The sequence below is a fragment of the Musa acuminata genome, chromosome BXJ1-9 (genome assembly GCF_036884655.1).
Source record: "Musa acuminata AAA Group cultivar baxijiao chromosome BXJ1-9, Cavendish_Baxijiao_AAA, whole genome shotgun sequence".
Classification (NCBI taxonomy): Eukaryota; Viridiplantae; Streptophyta; class Magnoliopsida; order Zingiberales; family Musaceae; genus Musa; species Musa acuminata.
The window spans coordinates 16,170,758-16,187,493 of NC_088335.1; the positions used below are offsets into that span (position 1 = coordinate 16,170,758).

The 16,736-nt window shown below is 35.6% G+C and overlaps 1 protein-coding gene across 3 annotated transcripts in view; it reads left to right on the forward strand.

The window, feature by feature from the left end:
- LOC135583088 (rho GTPase-activating protein REN1-like) overlaps positions 1 to 14,816 on the forward strand; it is a 31,342-nt gene extending 16,526 nt beyond the window's left edge. For 2 of the 3 annotated variants that reach the window (XM_065083369.1, XM_065083370.1), the window contains 13 exons: positions 583 to 826; positions 903 to 1,190; positions 3,459 to 3,836; positions 3,947 to 3,996; positions 5,699 to 5,759; positions 5,853 to 5,936; positions 7,223 to 7,339; positions 7,408 to 7,574; positions 10,978 to 11,047; positions 13,253 to 13,438; positions 13,557 to 13,739; positions 13,828 to 14,214; positions 14,365 to 14,816. In XM_065083369.1, coding sequence (XP_064939441.1) covers positions 583 to 826; positions 903 to 1,190; positions 3,459 to 3,836; positions 3,947 to 3,996; positions 5,699 to 5,759; positions 5,853 to 5,936; positions 7,223 to 7,339; positions 7,408 to 7,574; positions 10,978 to 11,047; positions 13,253 to 13,438; positions 13,557 to 13,739; positions 13,828 to 14,214; positions 14,365 to 14,523 — 2,374 coding nt within the window. In that variant the 3' untranslated portion in view covers positions 14,524 to 14,816. Of the gene's footprint in view, positions 1 to 582; positions 827 to 902; positions 1,191 to 3,458; positions 3,837 to 3,946; positions 3,997 to 5,698; positions 5,760 to 5,852; positions 5,937 to 7,222; positions 7,340 to 7,407; positions 7,575 to 10,977; positions 11,048 to 13,252; positions 13,439 to 13,556; positions 13,740 to 13,827; positions 14,215 to 14,364 lie in introns of those variants that run through there. The other variant, XM_065083371.1, reaches the window with a different exon arrangement.
- The last annotated feature ends 1,920 nt before the right edge of the window (positions 14,817 to 16,736 follow it).

A 16,736-nucleotide genomic window follows, 5' to 3' on the forward strand; every position in this document is an offset into this window, starting at 1 on the left:
GGGCATATCGTCTATATGCCTCGGGACGTATTGTACCAAGTAAGGCTTAGTACATCGGTACGGACCAAAATTGCAACCCTTGGTTTTATCAACAAATGTAGTTAATGGAATAATTCTTTATTCTGTCACAAATATGCAGTGATGAAGATTATGCATCTTATCTGTACTAAATCCTAGGCTGAAGATTTTTAACATGCTGCTTAACTCCACACATAGGATTCTATAAATAGAATTTGTACCTATCTAATGAAGTCTTTAAAAGTTGTCTGAGAATCAAAATTGATATAAAGATGCATTTTTGGATCCTCAAATATGTGGAATATCCACAATCAATAATTGTTTGGTGAACCAAAATTTAGAGGGCCCAGTATCTTATAGATGAACATATTGGAAGCCTTATTAACAGACTGTAGAACTTTTTGCCATGGACATCTGATTTTCAGTCTTGTTTTGGGATATTTTGTTTATCAAGAATGAAAATGATTTTCTTACTTAGCTTGAAGTTTTGGGATTTATTTTATTTTAGTTAGTTTATTTAAATTATAAAGTAAGTTTCTATGCTCTAAGATAATTGTTGTTCAGGATTCTTAAGATGATGCAAACAGTGGCCGAGAAAAAGTCTCAGAACCGTATGTCACTTTCGGCTTTAGCAGCTTGCATGGCTCCATTACTTCTCCGCCCTCTTCTTGCTGGTGATTGTGAATTTGAAGATGATTTTAATATGGGTGGAGACGGTTCTCTTCAACTTCTGAGAGCGGCGGCAGCTGCTAACCATGCTCAAGCCATTGTCATAATTCTGTTGGAGCAGTATGACAGTGTTTTTGATGTAAGTTTTTATGGACAGTGATTGTATTTATTTTTCAATTCATTTGATCCTGATGAGTTAATAAACATTTATTCAGGAGGATCTCTTGCGTGAGAGCTCAATCTCATCAGGGCTTTACTCTGACTCTGGAGATGGTGATGTTGAAGATGATTCAACTGATAATGACATTCCAGATGATGATGAATATCATGATGAGCATAATAGTGATGATGATTTGACTGATACTGACACTCCAGGAGATGATGGATACTCTGACGAGAATAATGGTCTTGAAGCAGATATAGATGATGATTCTGAATGCTCGTCCACTAAAGCAATTAGTGAAAGCAACAGCAATGTTGGAAGTGATCCACATGATAATAAGGTTGCTTTCCGTATGTCCTCCATGGAATTTTTTGTCAAAAAAATGAATTTAATCTTAAATATCTCTAGCATCCTAGACAATCATTTGTTTGCAGTAGTGTGTACTATGTTGCAAGTTTTGCAGTACCATCCATTACTAGATCTGGGTAGTATTTACCGGTATAGGTAAACTAGGTGGTATGCCTGATATCAGACTTGTACTGGTTACTATAGGACCAGTACTGACTAGTACCACCTGGTATAAGGCGGTACATGCTTTGTATCAGATAGTTTTTATTTATCTATTTTTTCAGTCTTTGTAGTTTTTTTTCAAAACTCAATACGAACCAGTGTACCGACACAATATGTTGGTACAAACCAGTATGGTACCAGTCCAAACCCTGGCCAGAATAGTACTGGTATATAAAGTTGTGAACCGCCCTATATTATAGTTTTCTCCATTCTTGATAACTAATAATTATAGGATAATTGGTCTTTGTACTTTATTATCTAGCTAGCAAGAAATTGTTTATCCTCTATGGTCCAGTTGAGTTCATCAACTTAATTTTTTTCTTTATTTGGTATTGATATCAACCTATGTAGTGATCATTGTGATTATTGTTACCATGGCCATGTATCATTTTGGTGGTGCAAAGCTTCAGCTACCTATAAAAGTTGTATACCTGTTTCAGATAAGATAAAAAAAAAGGGCCAAAAGTTGTCATTAATATTAGAGGGAAACTGCAACCATTCGTACCATTTTATGCAAGTGAACTTTTCTAAAGAAAAATGAATATGTGTAGGTAGAAACTTTGTTTGCCATGGAGGATTATCCATCTTGGTTCTGCCTTGCTCATCATAACAAGGATGTGTCACTGAAAATATATACCTGCAGCGAATTTTGGTGGTAGCTTTAGGTTCCATTTCTATATCTTTCATAACAAAGTAATATTTTATTTCTATGTTTTATATGAATTAACAGCAATAAATCAAATGGGAATATTATTAGGTTGACATAATTAGTGATATAAATTATGTCAACCTCTGATAACAGGAATTCAAGCTCTGATAACAGGAATGATGCAGTAGTCCCGCAAGGGAAAATGGAACTGGAAGGCTAGATGGGCTTACTACTACTAACTTTTGGATCCTTAGCATTGGGGGACATGGTTAAAGGTCCAAGTTATGGCCCACATTGGGCCACACCGTATCATGTGATGGTTAACTGGTATGTGTCAAAATCTAAAAAAATAAAAAAAATGTTTGGTACAGGCCTGTACCAAGTGGTACATATCCTATACCAAGTGTATTGCCCATTTTGTCAGAACTAAATACCAACAGTATCAAATGTTTGTGTTAATGGTTGAAGAATATGTTACATTTTTTTATGTGTTAATTTGCAAATCTTGTATACTTGTTAAAGTGATCAGTTTACATGGATAAGGCTCAAGTAACTCTAACATACTCAGTATTTGGACCATAAAACATTTTGATTTGGCCTAAATGCCAATTTCTCTGAATTATTACGTGTTGGATGATTACCTGTTTGGCTAGAGGCTTGAGTTGATGACTAGTGTCCTGGCCTGCTTGGTTTAGAGATTTCCAGTCTTGATTGTTAGGCTGTAACAACTGGTTTCTCTTTCTTTTGTTGTCCAAAAACCCTCCTGGTTAGCTAGGGCTCATCCAGATACTACTGCATGGTGCAGCAGTCAACGGAATTTATGTTTCAGGCACCATATCTCTTGGCCATTTCTTGGCCTGGATTTGGAGCTTAAGTTTGCATACATTTGAGAATATCTTAAGTGGCATTTCACCTTAATTTGTCTATTACATTTTTAGTTCCTTTCTTCTCTAGTATTGCACTTCATGTATATATTTTATGCTCTTTAATGTATATTTAAAAGAGCTAGGCATATTAAATACCTATATGAAATTGATTCAAGGGCTTTGTTTTGAGTGTATAAAAAGTTACTGTTAAGGTTTTGCTTTTGAAGTCATGTAAAAGAGCCAAGTTGTGTGGGGCTAATAACTCCAACAGAACACAGTATAATGTTCTGACTTAAGGAATAGCAGTTGGGTTTGGTTGGTATACTAAATTTCATTTTTTATCTATTGCCTTGATTTTATTGATGTGCATGTGACATCCTCTTATTTATGTTTTTCAGACTACCTTGTTTGTTGGTATGGTCTGTTGAAACTTTTATCGAGGGGAAGAACTATTCTTAGCTATATGATTGCTTGTCCTTGTCCTAGTCCTATTACTGCATGCAAAATAATACTGTACCTACAGGTCCTGGACAATCAGAAGAGAGATGGTGCATCTCTGCAAGACAGTGATGTTCTTGATGCCCCCAAAATTCTGGCAGATTCAGTACATGATACTTCTTTACAAGAAGTTTGTCAGAAAAAATTATCATCAGTATCTGAGATTCCATATCTTGAGGATTCTAGTGCACAGAAATGTGAAACTTTGCTGCACGATGAAAGTAATGCAATAGGTTCTCATGTTAGTGCCTCCCACGAATCTATTGGTGACAATTCTACTTCCACAAGTCCAATGCCAAAGTCTGTTAGTCATATTTTATCTTCAAGTGCTCGAAAAGCTATAGACAAGCCAAATGAACCAGTTATCTGTGCAAGACGACCTACTATATGGGGACGTACCTCTGTGAGTATTATATCCTATTATTGCTTGTTTTTATCCCTTTATTTTATGTTTCCTATTATTGGTTGTTATGATAAATTAAACTCTTGTTCTCATATGTTTACAATACACAGGCGAAAAAGAACCTTTCCATGGAGTCAATTGACTTGTTAAGTGAAGATGAGTACGTGATCTCTTAAATAAGTGTGTTTTTAAAGTGTTTTATCTTCTCTATTTACTCTTGTTTGTGTTTAAGTTATATTTTCTTCTTATTTGATGATACTTATAGCTAAAATATGTCTTGAAAGTAATTGATCAAAACATCAATTCTGGTAAATCTTTGTGATGCAAAATATGTATAATCCAAGTCAAGGTTTGCAATACCACCTACTACTGTTTGGTAGGAATGGTATTTAGCAGTCTGATAGCCTATGAGTATGTAGACCAGAGTATACCGGGTGGTAAGTACACTAGGACAAGGCTTGTACCATCTAATGCATGCCTTGTAGTACCTGATACAGGGGTTGTACACAGCAGTATTTATCATTTTCAGCATATTTCAGGATTTTTCTGAAACTTCATACTTGGTTCACTTGTATGGCCCTGACTCATATCAGTCATGGCCAGGACAGATACAGATCCAGTACCTAACGTTAAAAACCTTGGTTCAGGTACAATGATATGCATGAGTATGGTGTTTAGCATTAATTAACATGTTGTGTTTTAATTTTAGTAATTCTTGTGTTGGTGATCGTTGATTTTAGATATCACAGTTATTTGTAGTTGTCTTGTGGCGTATGCATCTTATGTTCTGTTATTATTTGCTCCTACTACATACTAAAAATTGTTGCATATGGTAGGTGTCTTTGTTCCATATTACTATTTGTGCTCTTTTACACAGTTGCTCAATCTTCAGCTAAGATATATGAGGCCCAAGGTTTCAAGTTTCGGTCTGAGACTTGTAGCGATCCATGGTTGGACCAGTACGGGTTCAATACATACTGACATGTCAACACATGGTATACCAGCATTGATTGACATGGACCAAAGGGGAGAGAAGAGAGGAGGAGGATAAGGAGGATGAGAGGAGGATAAGGAGGAGAGCTGTTGACAGTTAACAACTGTTGGCAAGCTATCTGGATTAAGAAAAATAATTAATTAAAAAAATCAGTTTCAAACTGGACAGGGCGAAATTGCCAGTCCAAGTGTCAGTTCTTTTTTGGACTAGTAAACATGAATTGGTACAGACTGATTCAGTTGGATTTTTGAATCTTGATGTGACTTATTAGATTAATTGACTTTCTAGGTGAAATTATGGGTGAATTTGGATCTGAATATGATCCTTGCCTGATTGATCACTAAAGTGGAACAACCAAAACTGTTGTGCAAATTAAATCTAGATAATCATCATAAAATCTTGCCTAGCTTAGTTAGAAAATCAATCCTTTCATTTTGTTATAAATTAAGAAATTTTTATTCTTATGACCATGGTTTGCAGTACCGGTCCGTACCACCCGGTACGGGCGGTACGTACCGGTCCGACAGGCTTCCGGTATGCGGACCGCCTGTTACCGGTCCGGTACTGTAGTAGTACTGTAGCACTGTAGCACTGCTACAGTGCTCGGCACACCTGAATATACCGCTCGGTACACCTGGGTGTACCGAGCGGTATACCGTACCGTACCGGTACCGAGCCCAGGTCGAAACTCCGGTATGGTACGGTATTGCGAACCTTGCTTATGACAGTGTCTTATATTAGTTGAATTTTATATAGAACAAATTGCTTTTTCTTTCATCTGAGTATTATGCTATATTATTTGAGGAAATGTTCTGTTATTTAGTTAATGACACTTCTATGTTCAAGTATTGGTTTCATCTTTTTACAGGATTGCTATGCAAAAGCTTGAGAACACTAAGAATGACCTTCAAAATAAAATTGCCAAGGAGGTACATTTTTCTCTTTTGTAAATTGAGAATTCATTTCTCATAGTTTAGAATATTTTTATGTGCAAATATAATGAGCACTTTTTTTTGTTAAAGGTAAAGGGAAATGCAGTTTTACAAGAAAGTTTGGAAAGACGAAAGGAAGCTTTGGATGAGCGTCGTTTAGCTCTTGAGCGAGATGTAATTACTGCACATTAGTACATTACCTCAGTATTCTTTGTCTTTTTTAATTAAGCCATTTATTTCTTGCAAGTCAATGAATAGCCTGAATTTTGCTTGCTACTATAACTCTTTTTTTTGCATAAAGATTTGTCTGGGAGACAATGATAGCTTATTCTATCTTGGTCAGTAAAAGGTTGTATTTGTCTATGATGCCCCTGTTGACTCTTCATGTTTTCGCTTTATGTAATTGCCAACATGTTATCAATAACCATGAAAAAGAAGACTTGGAGGACAATTACTTGATTTTGCATGTGCAGTCTTCTTAATTTATAAGCAGTTGCTTAACAGCCACATACCAGTGTAATATTGTTTGCATCCGTAAATAAAATATGGTATTGGGCAACACCAATTTTGAATTTCTAGGGCCATCTGACATTATCAATTGAGTTGCATCTTACTCTAAATTTTTTGCCAACATTATATAGACATGACATGCTATGAAATGAATGTTGTTATTTGTTCCATGTTAACTATAAGGTAATCTACATTGTTTAGGTACAACTTAGAGCTAATGATTTTTAATTATTACTTTTTTATGTTTGTCTTAAATGTTCCCTGGTTGAGACTGCAGTCATTATTTTTTATGGCAGTGAGCCTCAGAATGTTTGTTATATTTCCATCTGGGATAACCTTGAAAATCTACTGAATAATTTTACAATGAGTTGTTTCCACTTATTACATCTAGCTTCATTTTATCTCTAACTTCAACTCTCCTATTTCATGTACTAAGCAATAGTCATGTCTTGCTTTTGGAAAACATTTTAACAGGCTTTAATTTTTATTGAGAGATTTATTGGCTTGATTTTTGCTCAAACCTTCTGATTGTATAGCAGTTGCAAAAGTTTAATATCTTTTGTGCTTGCTTGTGACTAATTTTATGCAACTTATATGCCTTTGCACAAACTGATACACAAGTACATGGATTTTATGCAAAACCATAGGAGCTAAACAAACTATATATATTTTTTAAGATTGTATATGTTTTTTAAGATTTCAGACATAAACAGCTAAACAAACTATATGCATTCTTTGGGAATATAGGAGCTCTTTCTGTCTTACAAACTTCTATATGCCTATATACCACTTTCTGTGAAGTTTTATGTTATTCCATTTTGGTATCCCTTGGCATGTAACATAGACCACTGTGCTTTTTGATTTAGTAAAAGGACTAGTAGTGACATCTTTCCAGTAGGAATCTTTTGGCAGATTTCTTTGCTATTGAAATAGATATCTCTTTGAAATAGATAGAAAGACTGCGCGAGCAACTACAAAAGGAAAGAGATCTGAGAGCATCCTTAGAATCTGGATTAATGAACATGCGACCTGGGCTTGTATCTTTTTCATCTGCTATGGACAGCAAGGTTAGTTTAAAGTGTTCAAATAAATAGTTGATTTTCTACCAGATTCACACTTCTAATTTGTGTTAAAGACAAGGGAGGATCTAGAGGAAGTCGCTCTTGCTGAAGCAGATATAGTTACTTTGAAGCAGAAAGTTGCTGATCTTCGTGGACAGCTTAATCATGAGCTAAAACAAAGCTATGCTTCCTTATGCGAGTCATGTGGCAAATGTTTCCACAGTAGGGATCATTCTGCAGAGTAAGATTAACTTTCTCTATATGCAATTATATATTTGGTCCTCATCAGTATTTCCCAATATCATACGTCTATTTTATGACAAGTGTTCTCTTTTTTTTGGATGTGCTATCCCTAAAGTTGCAAGAATCTTAAGCCAGTGAGTTTTCTTTGTTCCATAAACAACTTTAAGTCTAGCTGGGTGATAGTATTAAGATTAAAAATTAGCTAAGGTTCTGGGATTAGGTCCAACATGATTGACCATAGGATGTAGGATATGGATGGGCTTGATCAGACACTGGATTGACAAATTGGATGAGAAATGATTTTGTACAATCTTTTCTAAAACAAAAAAATACAGATATTAGAGGAAGAAAGAGAGAAAAGTCTTTTTTTTCTTCTTTTCCAGATTCGGCTGTTACTTTCTGTTTGATTACATCTGATTAGATCCCACACAAATTTGGTTGCTTGTCTCTGTAGGAGGATCTTATCTTCTGCCTGAATGGATCTAGCAACATCAGCTCCTTCCTTCCATTCCTTACCTCTTTCCCTTCTCTTTTTCTCTTTCCTGATCAGATCTATTATGTCTCCTCTCAGTGATCCTTTTGCTTCATTTAACCGCTTCTATTTTTCCTTGATGCAGGATCATTTTGATTGAATAAGTTTTGTTAGTTAAGGGAAACTTTTGTCATATGGTAGTATGTTTAATGATCCTACATTAGTTACCAAGATTCTCTAAAGAGAAAAAAGCTGAGCAAAGAAAAGAGGAGAGAAATCTGGGGCTTGATTCTGGAGATTCCAGTATTCAAATTGAAAATTACATCCTTATAAGAAAATTTTAATTTGTTTGAAGAATATACAACAATGAACAAACAAGATTATTTGTCAAAATAAATCTTTAAAATATCATTGCCAAAGATGGAAAGAAGAAATGATTGACATCTCATTTAGCGAATATAATTTTCTTGATTATATTTTTCTTTGTTTTTGAAAATTTTCCTTCTTGAACTTATGGTTTGTAAAACAGAAAATGAACTGTGATTTGGAACATCAAAAAGTAGGTGATGGAAATTTCATTTTTTAACAATATATGTGAGTGGTCTGAGGCTACATTCTTTTCCCTATGATATGATTTCATCTTTGATGTGTAAGACATGAGTTTAAGGTCTTATTAGTAGGAGTTAATCTTTGAGTCAAATTGGGACTGGTAGTTATTCTTTTTTTTCTTCTCTTAATATCTCAGTTTCTTGTTTCTCAATGATCCAATTATGGAAAAATGATATTTTCTTTGTCCATCTATACTTTCATCCAATATCAGATTCGGTAATCCACTTATCTTATATTGTTCCCTCATGTTTTACTTTCTGATATTGTATAACAGTAGAAGAGCATAGAACTTCGTCCCTATAAATGATAGCCAATTATACCCTGATTCTATTATCGGACAAGAATGTTGATTGCCATCCTCATAGATGTTAGCCAATTATATCTGGGGATCAACTAATCCAAAATGACATTAAACTAATCTATAAATTTCAGCAATTCTGATTATTGGAGATTGATCAGTTGCAACCAATTTAACTGATTTATCTTCTTTTGACTGGTCAACTAACTGAATTGGCAGCTTCTAACTGAAAATGCTCAAATTTCTCTGACATTCTAGTGGCCACACATCTAATTTATTTAAGAGTTCACTGAAGAACTTGATCAAATCCCAATTTTGATCACCCAAAAATACAATGTATTGTTCCATTGGTACATAAGTTAAATTTCTTGTAAGAGAAAGCTGCAAACTTCTGCATTAGTTGTAATGTTACTTGAAAATTGTCTTTCGATTCAGTCTATGTAAATAATTTTACCATTTATGATATGGTTTTCTCAGGAAAAGTGAATAATATTTTCTTTTTATATGATTATATTTGTTTGTGTTTTAAGCCACAAAATTGACTTTGTTGCATAGGAACCTTCTATAATCCGGCATGTTATTAATATACTTCCCAATTTTCATAATCATCTAAACTTGTGCTTGAAAACTACGATGGTTGTTCCATGGAACGGAGATTACAAAACTAATCCAAAAATTTGATTATGTTAGATAACTTTAAAGAACAAGAAAAGGATAAAAACCTTTATGTCCTCGGTCGTTCTTGATCTGAAAGTTGACATTTAGAGTTTTTAACTTTTTATCATTAGCTTTAATTTAAATTAGATTGTGGCATTTTGGTGTACCATTCAACTTACATTTTCTTTATATTGACATTCTCCATTATGGCATAGAGTTGTATTCTGAATATCTTTAACTTTAAGAACCTAAGAAGGTCCATGTATTTCTTGTGTGTGAATGTTTACACTGGGTTAACCCTGTTTGCTGTCTTTTGGAATAAATATAGAGAGTTGTAGTTGTTGTCTAGATACAAATTCAGTTGATCCATGTTATACTTTGTAGCAAGGTCCGCCATACCGTACCGTACCGGAATTTCGACCCGGCCTCGGTACGGTATGGTACCGGTGTACCGGGCGGTACATCAGGGCATATCGAGCGGTACACCCTGGTGTACCGATAATTTTATATTATTTTTTTATACTGTAGCAGTGCTATACTATAGTACTGTAGCACTGTAGCGGTACCGGGCGGTCCGCGTACCGAGAACCTGTCGGACCGGTACATACCGCCCGGTATGGATGGTACGCTTCAGTACGGCAGACCATGCTTTGTAGAACAATTATCTCCAATTGAAGTGTGTCTAACAAAATATAAATTCTTCTTTGATTTAACACTGTACACTACATGAAATTGTGGACCAAAATTCTTATTTCAGTTGTTTAAACTTTATGTTCTATAATGTTGTAATCACAAATACCATCCTTATTACTGCTCATGCAACTCATATCATATTTTAAGCACTTAAATGCTTCCATGTACATCTCCAAGGGGACAGTGTTTCATTTATGGAACAACCCAAGAAAAGGCCAATGTTTCTTTGCCAAAGTGCAAAAGTCCATGTGGCACCTAAATAAATTATGATTTATAATAAGCTATGGTCCTTCAAGAGAAAAAAGAAATTGTTTCCTATCTTAATGTTTATTATGTGAACAAAAGGTTTTCAAAGCTGCTTGGGTTGCAACCTGGAGCTCCATCATGGCATGGTACTGCATTATATGTTTAAAGAACATTTGCAAGTCCTACCTTTCTCTCACTCTTTCTCGGACTTAGTTGTCCAAAGCAAGGTTTTTATTTTTTATGATCTGCTGCCTGTCTGGTGTACCACTCAAATGTGACACATCAGCCTGCTGTATCATGCTGGTTGTTGGCATGGCTGTTGTGCTGCCACAATAGAAACAGAAACAAAAATTATAAAACATATTGGAATTCTTTTTCAGGTGAATTATTTTCTTTATTGCCTTAACTAGTCATTATGTTACACAGGAAAGATCAGTCGGAAGATGTTAGTAGCATCAATCTTGTTGATCAACATGAGAATTTTCTGAAACAAGATGTAAGTTTATCATGTCAGCATTATTGATGATTTCATCATGCATTCCTTGCTCATTAACTGCTATAAAAATTCTCCAAGTTCTCTTCAGTGGATAGTCTTTTAGACAATCCTAAGTGAATCTAGTCGAAGAACTTTAGTGAAATTATCTGAAATAATGTATTTGAAAATAATGAAAAGGGATTCTGTTTGAGCACCTGAAACGTGGCCTGGAGTTTCATTATTTCCCATAGAACATTTATGAAGTTGTTCATAGTCCCTTTCTGCCACTGTTCTTTGTTTATGTTTTCTGTTGCCACCATCTATGCTCTTGGACTGTCAATATAGATTGGGATTTTCTCCATTGGTTGTGTTCTGATTCAAAACAACAATCCTATTGTCATCATTCTTAAATCTTGTCATAGATTGGTATTTTCTTCTTTGTTGATTGTGTTCTGATTCCAAGCCAGTCATCCCTATTGTGATCATATTTAGCGCCTTCTTATATCAAGTATGTTATGTTGAGAATCTTGAAGTACTTGAGTTTGAGTGAAATTAGGGCTACCATACATATACATGGTGGTTGGATACCAATACACCTAAAATTTTAAGTTTCTAGGTTGTATGCTAACTCTTATACATGTAATCCAACTCTTTTTGTCACTTAGCAATATGGGACTAATCCTTGGTCCATCGTCACAAAAATTTTTTTCTTACTTTCCCATGTCATATATGGCTCAATCAATCCCTATTACTTTTTTAAAGGTTGATTCACTTGTTTGTATCACCCATTGTGGCACAACCCATCAGCCATCCCTATTGAGATCATTTTTATAGCCTTCTTGCATCATGTCATGTTGAGAATTTTAAAGTATTTGAGTTTGAGGGAAATAAGGGCTACCATACATGTACATGATGGTTCAATACTAATGCACCTAAAATCTTTAGCTTTTAGGTTGTGTGTTAACTCTTATATATGTATTCCAAGTCTTTTTATCACTTAGCAATGTTGGACTAATCCTTGGCCCATCATACATCAATTTTTTTCTTACTTTTCGCCCTGTAATATGTGGCTCAATCAATCCCTGTTACTCTTTTAAGGGTTGATTCACTTGTTTGTATCATCTATTGTGGCACAACCCGTCACCCTTGCCCATCTTGTTTTCAAGACTCAAACCTTGATCTTCCAGGTCGCAAAGGAGCAGCCTTAACATCATAGCAAGATCTACCTCCTGAAGGATTCATAGAATGACTTTAGCAATGTTGCATCCAAACTATTTTCTTGAAAACAGTGTCGAACTTCTGAAAAAGCAACACCAGATACATAAGAGTATATAGTATAGAGTCTATAGACAAGAAAATCAGTTGGTAGATACTGCTAATTAGATGTTCTATTGTACATTAGACCTCAAAAATCCTCCTATATTAGGTAAGAATTTTGACAAAGAATCAAATGATAAGGCTTATTGATGGAAATGATCATGGAAACACACAGATCTATGTGCATATACTTAAAAATTAGTGCCAAACAACCAGCTTATTGGTTCAAACTTACTTCTATTATGGTCATGAGTTTTTAACATTTATGCCAAACTTGGAAGCCATGATCTTTCTTAATGAAAATTTTGAGTCACAATCTTCTAAACTCTAACACCATCTAAGCACATGTATGTTTGACCTTTATTTTGTTATCTACCAAATCACCAATCTTCTAACATCCACTTCCCTATATATACCCATTGCAGAATACATAAGAAGCATATCAAGATTCGGTCTGTTTAGGAATTTCTTTTGAATACATTTGGTAAATTTCATCCAAGTGGTTCAATGAGTCTAAAGTGATACACCCTTCCTTTATTCATTATCTTGGATCACAAAAAGTGTTGACATTTTGTAGTATGACAAATTACAAGCAACCGTAAGAATGCCTGGCAAAATATATAGCCAATTATAGTTTAGCATCCTTGTGTTATGACATATTTGGTTGGCCAAAAATACGACAATAGTTTGTGCCTATAATAATCCTACTTATGACAAAATAATTAATTTAAGTTTATATTATTATGGAAGATACGACCTCGATTTTATTTGTTTTGTCATTTTCTAGCTGCAAACTGATTTCACTGTAAATTAATTTTCTTCTTTTCTTCTGATTTGATATATATCTATCACTATTCTTTAGGATCTTGTCTAATAGAATAATCTAATTAAGGGCTTACATATAAGCAGGAAGCCCTCTCTGGAGTAGTCTGTGAAACTATGCCAGCAAAAGAGCAAGAGTTGACTTCTTCAAGAGAAGCAGAGCCTCCTCAGTATCAAAACAGAGAACCAACTAGTCAGACTACTATCTCTTTGGGAACCAGAAGTGCGTCATCTACTAAGGACTCAATTGCAAAGCTCTCTTCTGAGGATGAGGTATGTGTGCTAATTATTATCATCCTGCAAATGGTGTGCTATAGCATATTCCTCTTTCTCAGGCCAAAGTAGCTCCTAAATTTGCAACTGACCCATGCTTATATACACTGAAATCAAGGATACAAAAAAGACAGAAGCACAAGGTTTGCTATCTTCTCCAAGAGCTGAGACTTCATCTGGGCAGCTCCAGGCCAATCAACGTGGTATAAAGTCTCCAGTTTCAAGCTGCATCTCAAATATTGAGGAGCCAGTGACGACTACTTGCAACTCTATTTCAAAGAATTCCACTTCCAGGGGTGAGGTATGCTTGCACCTTAAATGTTCTCTTGCATGCATACATATGCTTGTGTGTGTATTTGTCTGTATCATCAGTTCTATGGTGTAAACAGAACTCTCCAGGCTATGAGAATATGGAAGGTCAATGCCAAGAATCAATGTCATCATCAGATGGGCAACCACCTCAGAAACAGAGAATGAATATAGTTAAGCAAAGCAGTAAACTCCCCCAGGGCCCTAATAAAGTTCTTCCATCTACTGATGAGTCGGTGAAAGTTGGACAGAATACTGCTTCAAAGAAATTCTCTTTGTGGGGTCAGAATGTGAAGAAGGAAGCCCAAGATCCATCTTTGTCTAATAAGCAGTCCAACAACCCACGGCCAAGTGACACAGAATCAAATAGTCTGAAATCTCAGACTTCTGCTAGTGTTGCATCTTCTGTGGAGTTGGCACTAGCTGGGCTCAGTGGAACCATAAAAAAACACTCTTCCAGACCTGAGGTAAAATACTTATACAGAAAGCTCACCTTGGAGATTATCTAACTCAGTGTCTATTATAAGATTTTTAATATCCAGTGTATAACTAAGATTTGCTGACTTGGAAAACATTGAAAAACTTGAGATTGACTAAATTATTCTGGTTCCACTCAGGAACAAGTCTCTTCATCAGCTTCGGCACTTGCAAAGTTGACAAACCGCCTAAACTTTTTGAAGGAACGTCGTGCCCAACTCGTAAACGAGCTACGATTCGTGCAGAATAGTCATACTTTAGGTCAAGATGGTCCTCCCCCAAGAACCAAGTCAAGATGACCATGAATAAAAAAGGAGCTGCATTGTGATCCAGAGCGTGAAGCTGCTGCTTCTGCTTCCATCGAGTAGTTCATGATGCCTGGCACGAGGCCATAATAAATGCTCCTCCCTAATCGGTGAAAGCTCATGATCATGGTGTTTTGACACTTACCGACTGCTAAACACTTCTTTTACTTCCATCTCTGCTGAGAAATTGCCAATAGGGAGGATTACTAGTAGGCTTGTAAAACCTACGTGAAAACTATGACAGATAATTTTGAGTAAGCTCTTATAATATTTGTCATTGGATTGCATCCTCCAATGTCTTCTCCAAATGCCTCGCACTGCTGTTTGTCTTCTGGACTTGGTGGTTCCAATGTTACCCTCATTTGTTTTGTTGCTCAGTCAACTTGAGGAAACATTAACTGAAGCAGCTTGAGTAAATCGATGAAGCATGCAAATTATAGCTAACCAATTGATTAAAATTTTTAAAATACAACATGAAAGTGAGAACAATTGGAGACATGCAGATGCCCCTATCGTGCTTGAGACTTTGCACCAGTTTTGTTTGTGTCGATCTATGCAAACTCTTGCCTCCGTGATTTGATCACTCGTCATATCTACTAACATCATCGAGAAGTGCCACTCCCCACGAAAAATTAAAGATACAGAAAGACATTTAGTAGAGAAAAAAATCTAAATTGTTAGGTCGAAGCAGGACCAAGGGATGAACTTTCGATCTCGAGTTATGTCATGCAATAGGTAACCAACCTATTACCTAGAAGCCACATCTTGTATTATGCCATTTTGTCATAAATTGCTCGTGCAGGCCACAATGTGCCAAGATTTATCCACGTCATCATCCGTCTTTTCTATCTATTCATGTCTAAAGGACAGTGTGATATTTATATTTTAGTTGGGTATTTTTGTTATTAAAGGCTTATCATGTAGATATGATGCACAAAATGCTAATCATTTCAGTACCCTACAACACATGATTTTTTTTTTTTGTTTTTTGGCAAAGGGTAGATGGAGAACGCAAAATTCAAGCCCAGATAGTTGTGATAAACTATCAAAGCCTTTACTAGCTAAATTAGCTGATACCTTCATTAATTATAATTAAATATAGAGAAAGTTCCATTGTTGAGTCTTTTTATTATTAAAGGCTTATAAATAGAGTTCACAAGTTATGGGTAAGCAAAGCTAATATTATCCAGAAATAGAACCTTCAGTTTTATAATGTAAAGACGACATATAAAATATCAATAATTTCGACACTTGGAACACATGATGTTAGATGAGGCAAAGAAATAATATCTAGATTTGGATAATCATATGATCTTATAGTTAGTAAGTGACATCGGAGTATTTGAGTGTGCAGTGGAGACTTTGATTCATTATCACATGACTATTTCAAACAAACAAAGTATATTCATTTCAATTAACTATTAAAAAAAAATGGTAACAAAAGTTATAACTTTCCGTTAGTGTTGACTCTATTGAATCTCGTATTTTGATGATGAAACTAATTATAAGTATTTATGATTTGATATGCATTTTGAGTGACGCTGAATGCTTCGATCAGGATAAGACAATTAAAGTAGGAAGAATCATGTTGGACCGGAGTAAAACATGTCAGAAGATTGGACGTCAGGCCGGAGGATAGGTCGACGTATAGACAAAAGGCTTCGGGTCATGGATTCAGGCATCGGGCCAACAAGAGCGAATATTGAGCCAAGGATATCGGAGTTGCGGAGTCAATTGGCCGGTTGGGCAATAAGCCGCAAGAGAGGACAATGCGCCGAAGAATTGGATGAAGTATCGATGGACCAATGATATGTCGGACAACATGATTCACACTTAGTATTAATTGTCTAGATCGAAGTGTATTTTTACATGTGTAGGATTAACTATGATAGCAAGGCATAAAGCAAAATGAAGTCCCGGAGTCAAGGACGCGATTTCGTTGGGAGTTCAAAAGTTCGTCAGAAGTCCGAACGTTTGTTGGAAATTATGTCGGAACCAGACAAAAAGTCTCGGAGCTTGCTAGAGAAGCTCATAAGAACTCGCCAAGAAGATCATCGTGAAGTCTAGGAGCTTGCTAGGAGTCCGCTAGAACATTGCCAAGAGATCATCGAAAGTTTCTCGGAAGATCGTCGGAAGAAACTAGACTTATGGACTTGTTTAGCTTATGAAATATCTTAGATTTCATAGTTATCACGTAATTGGATTTG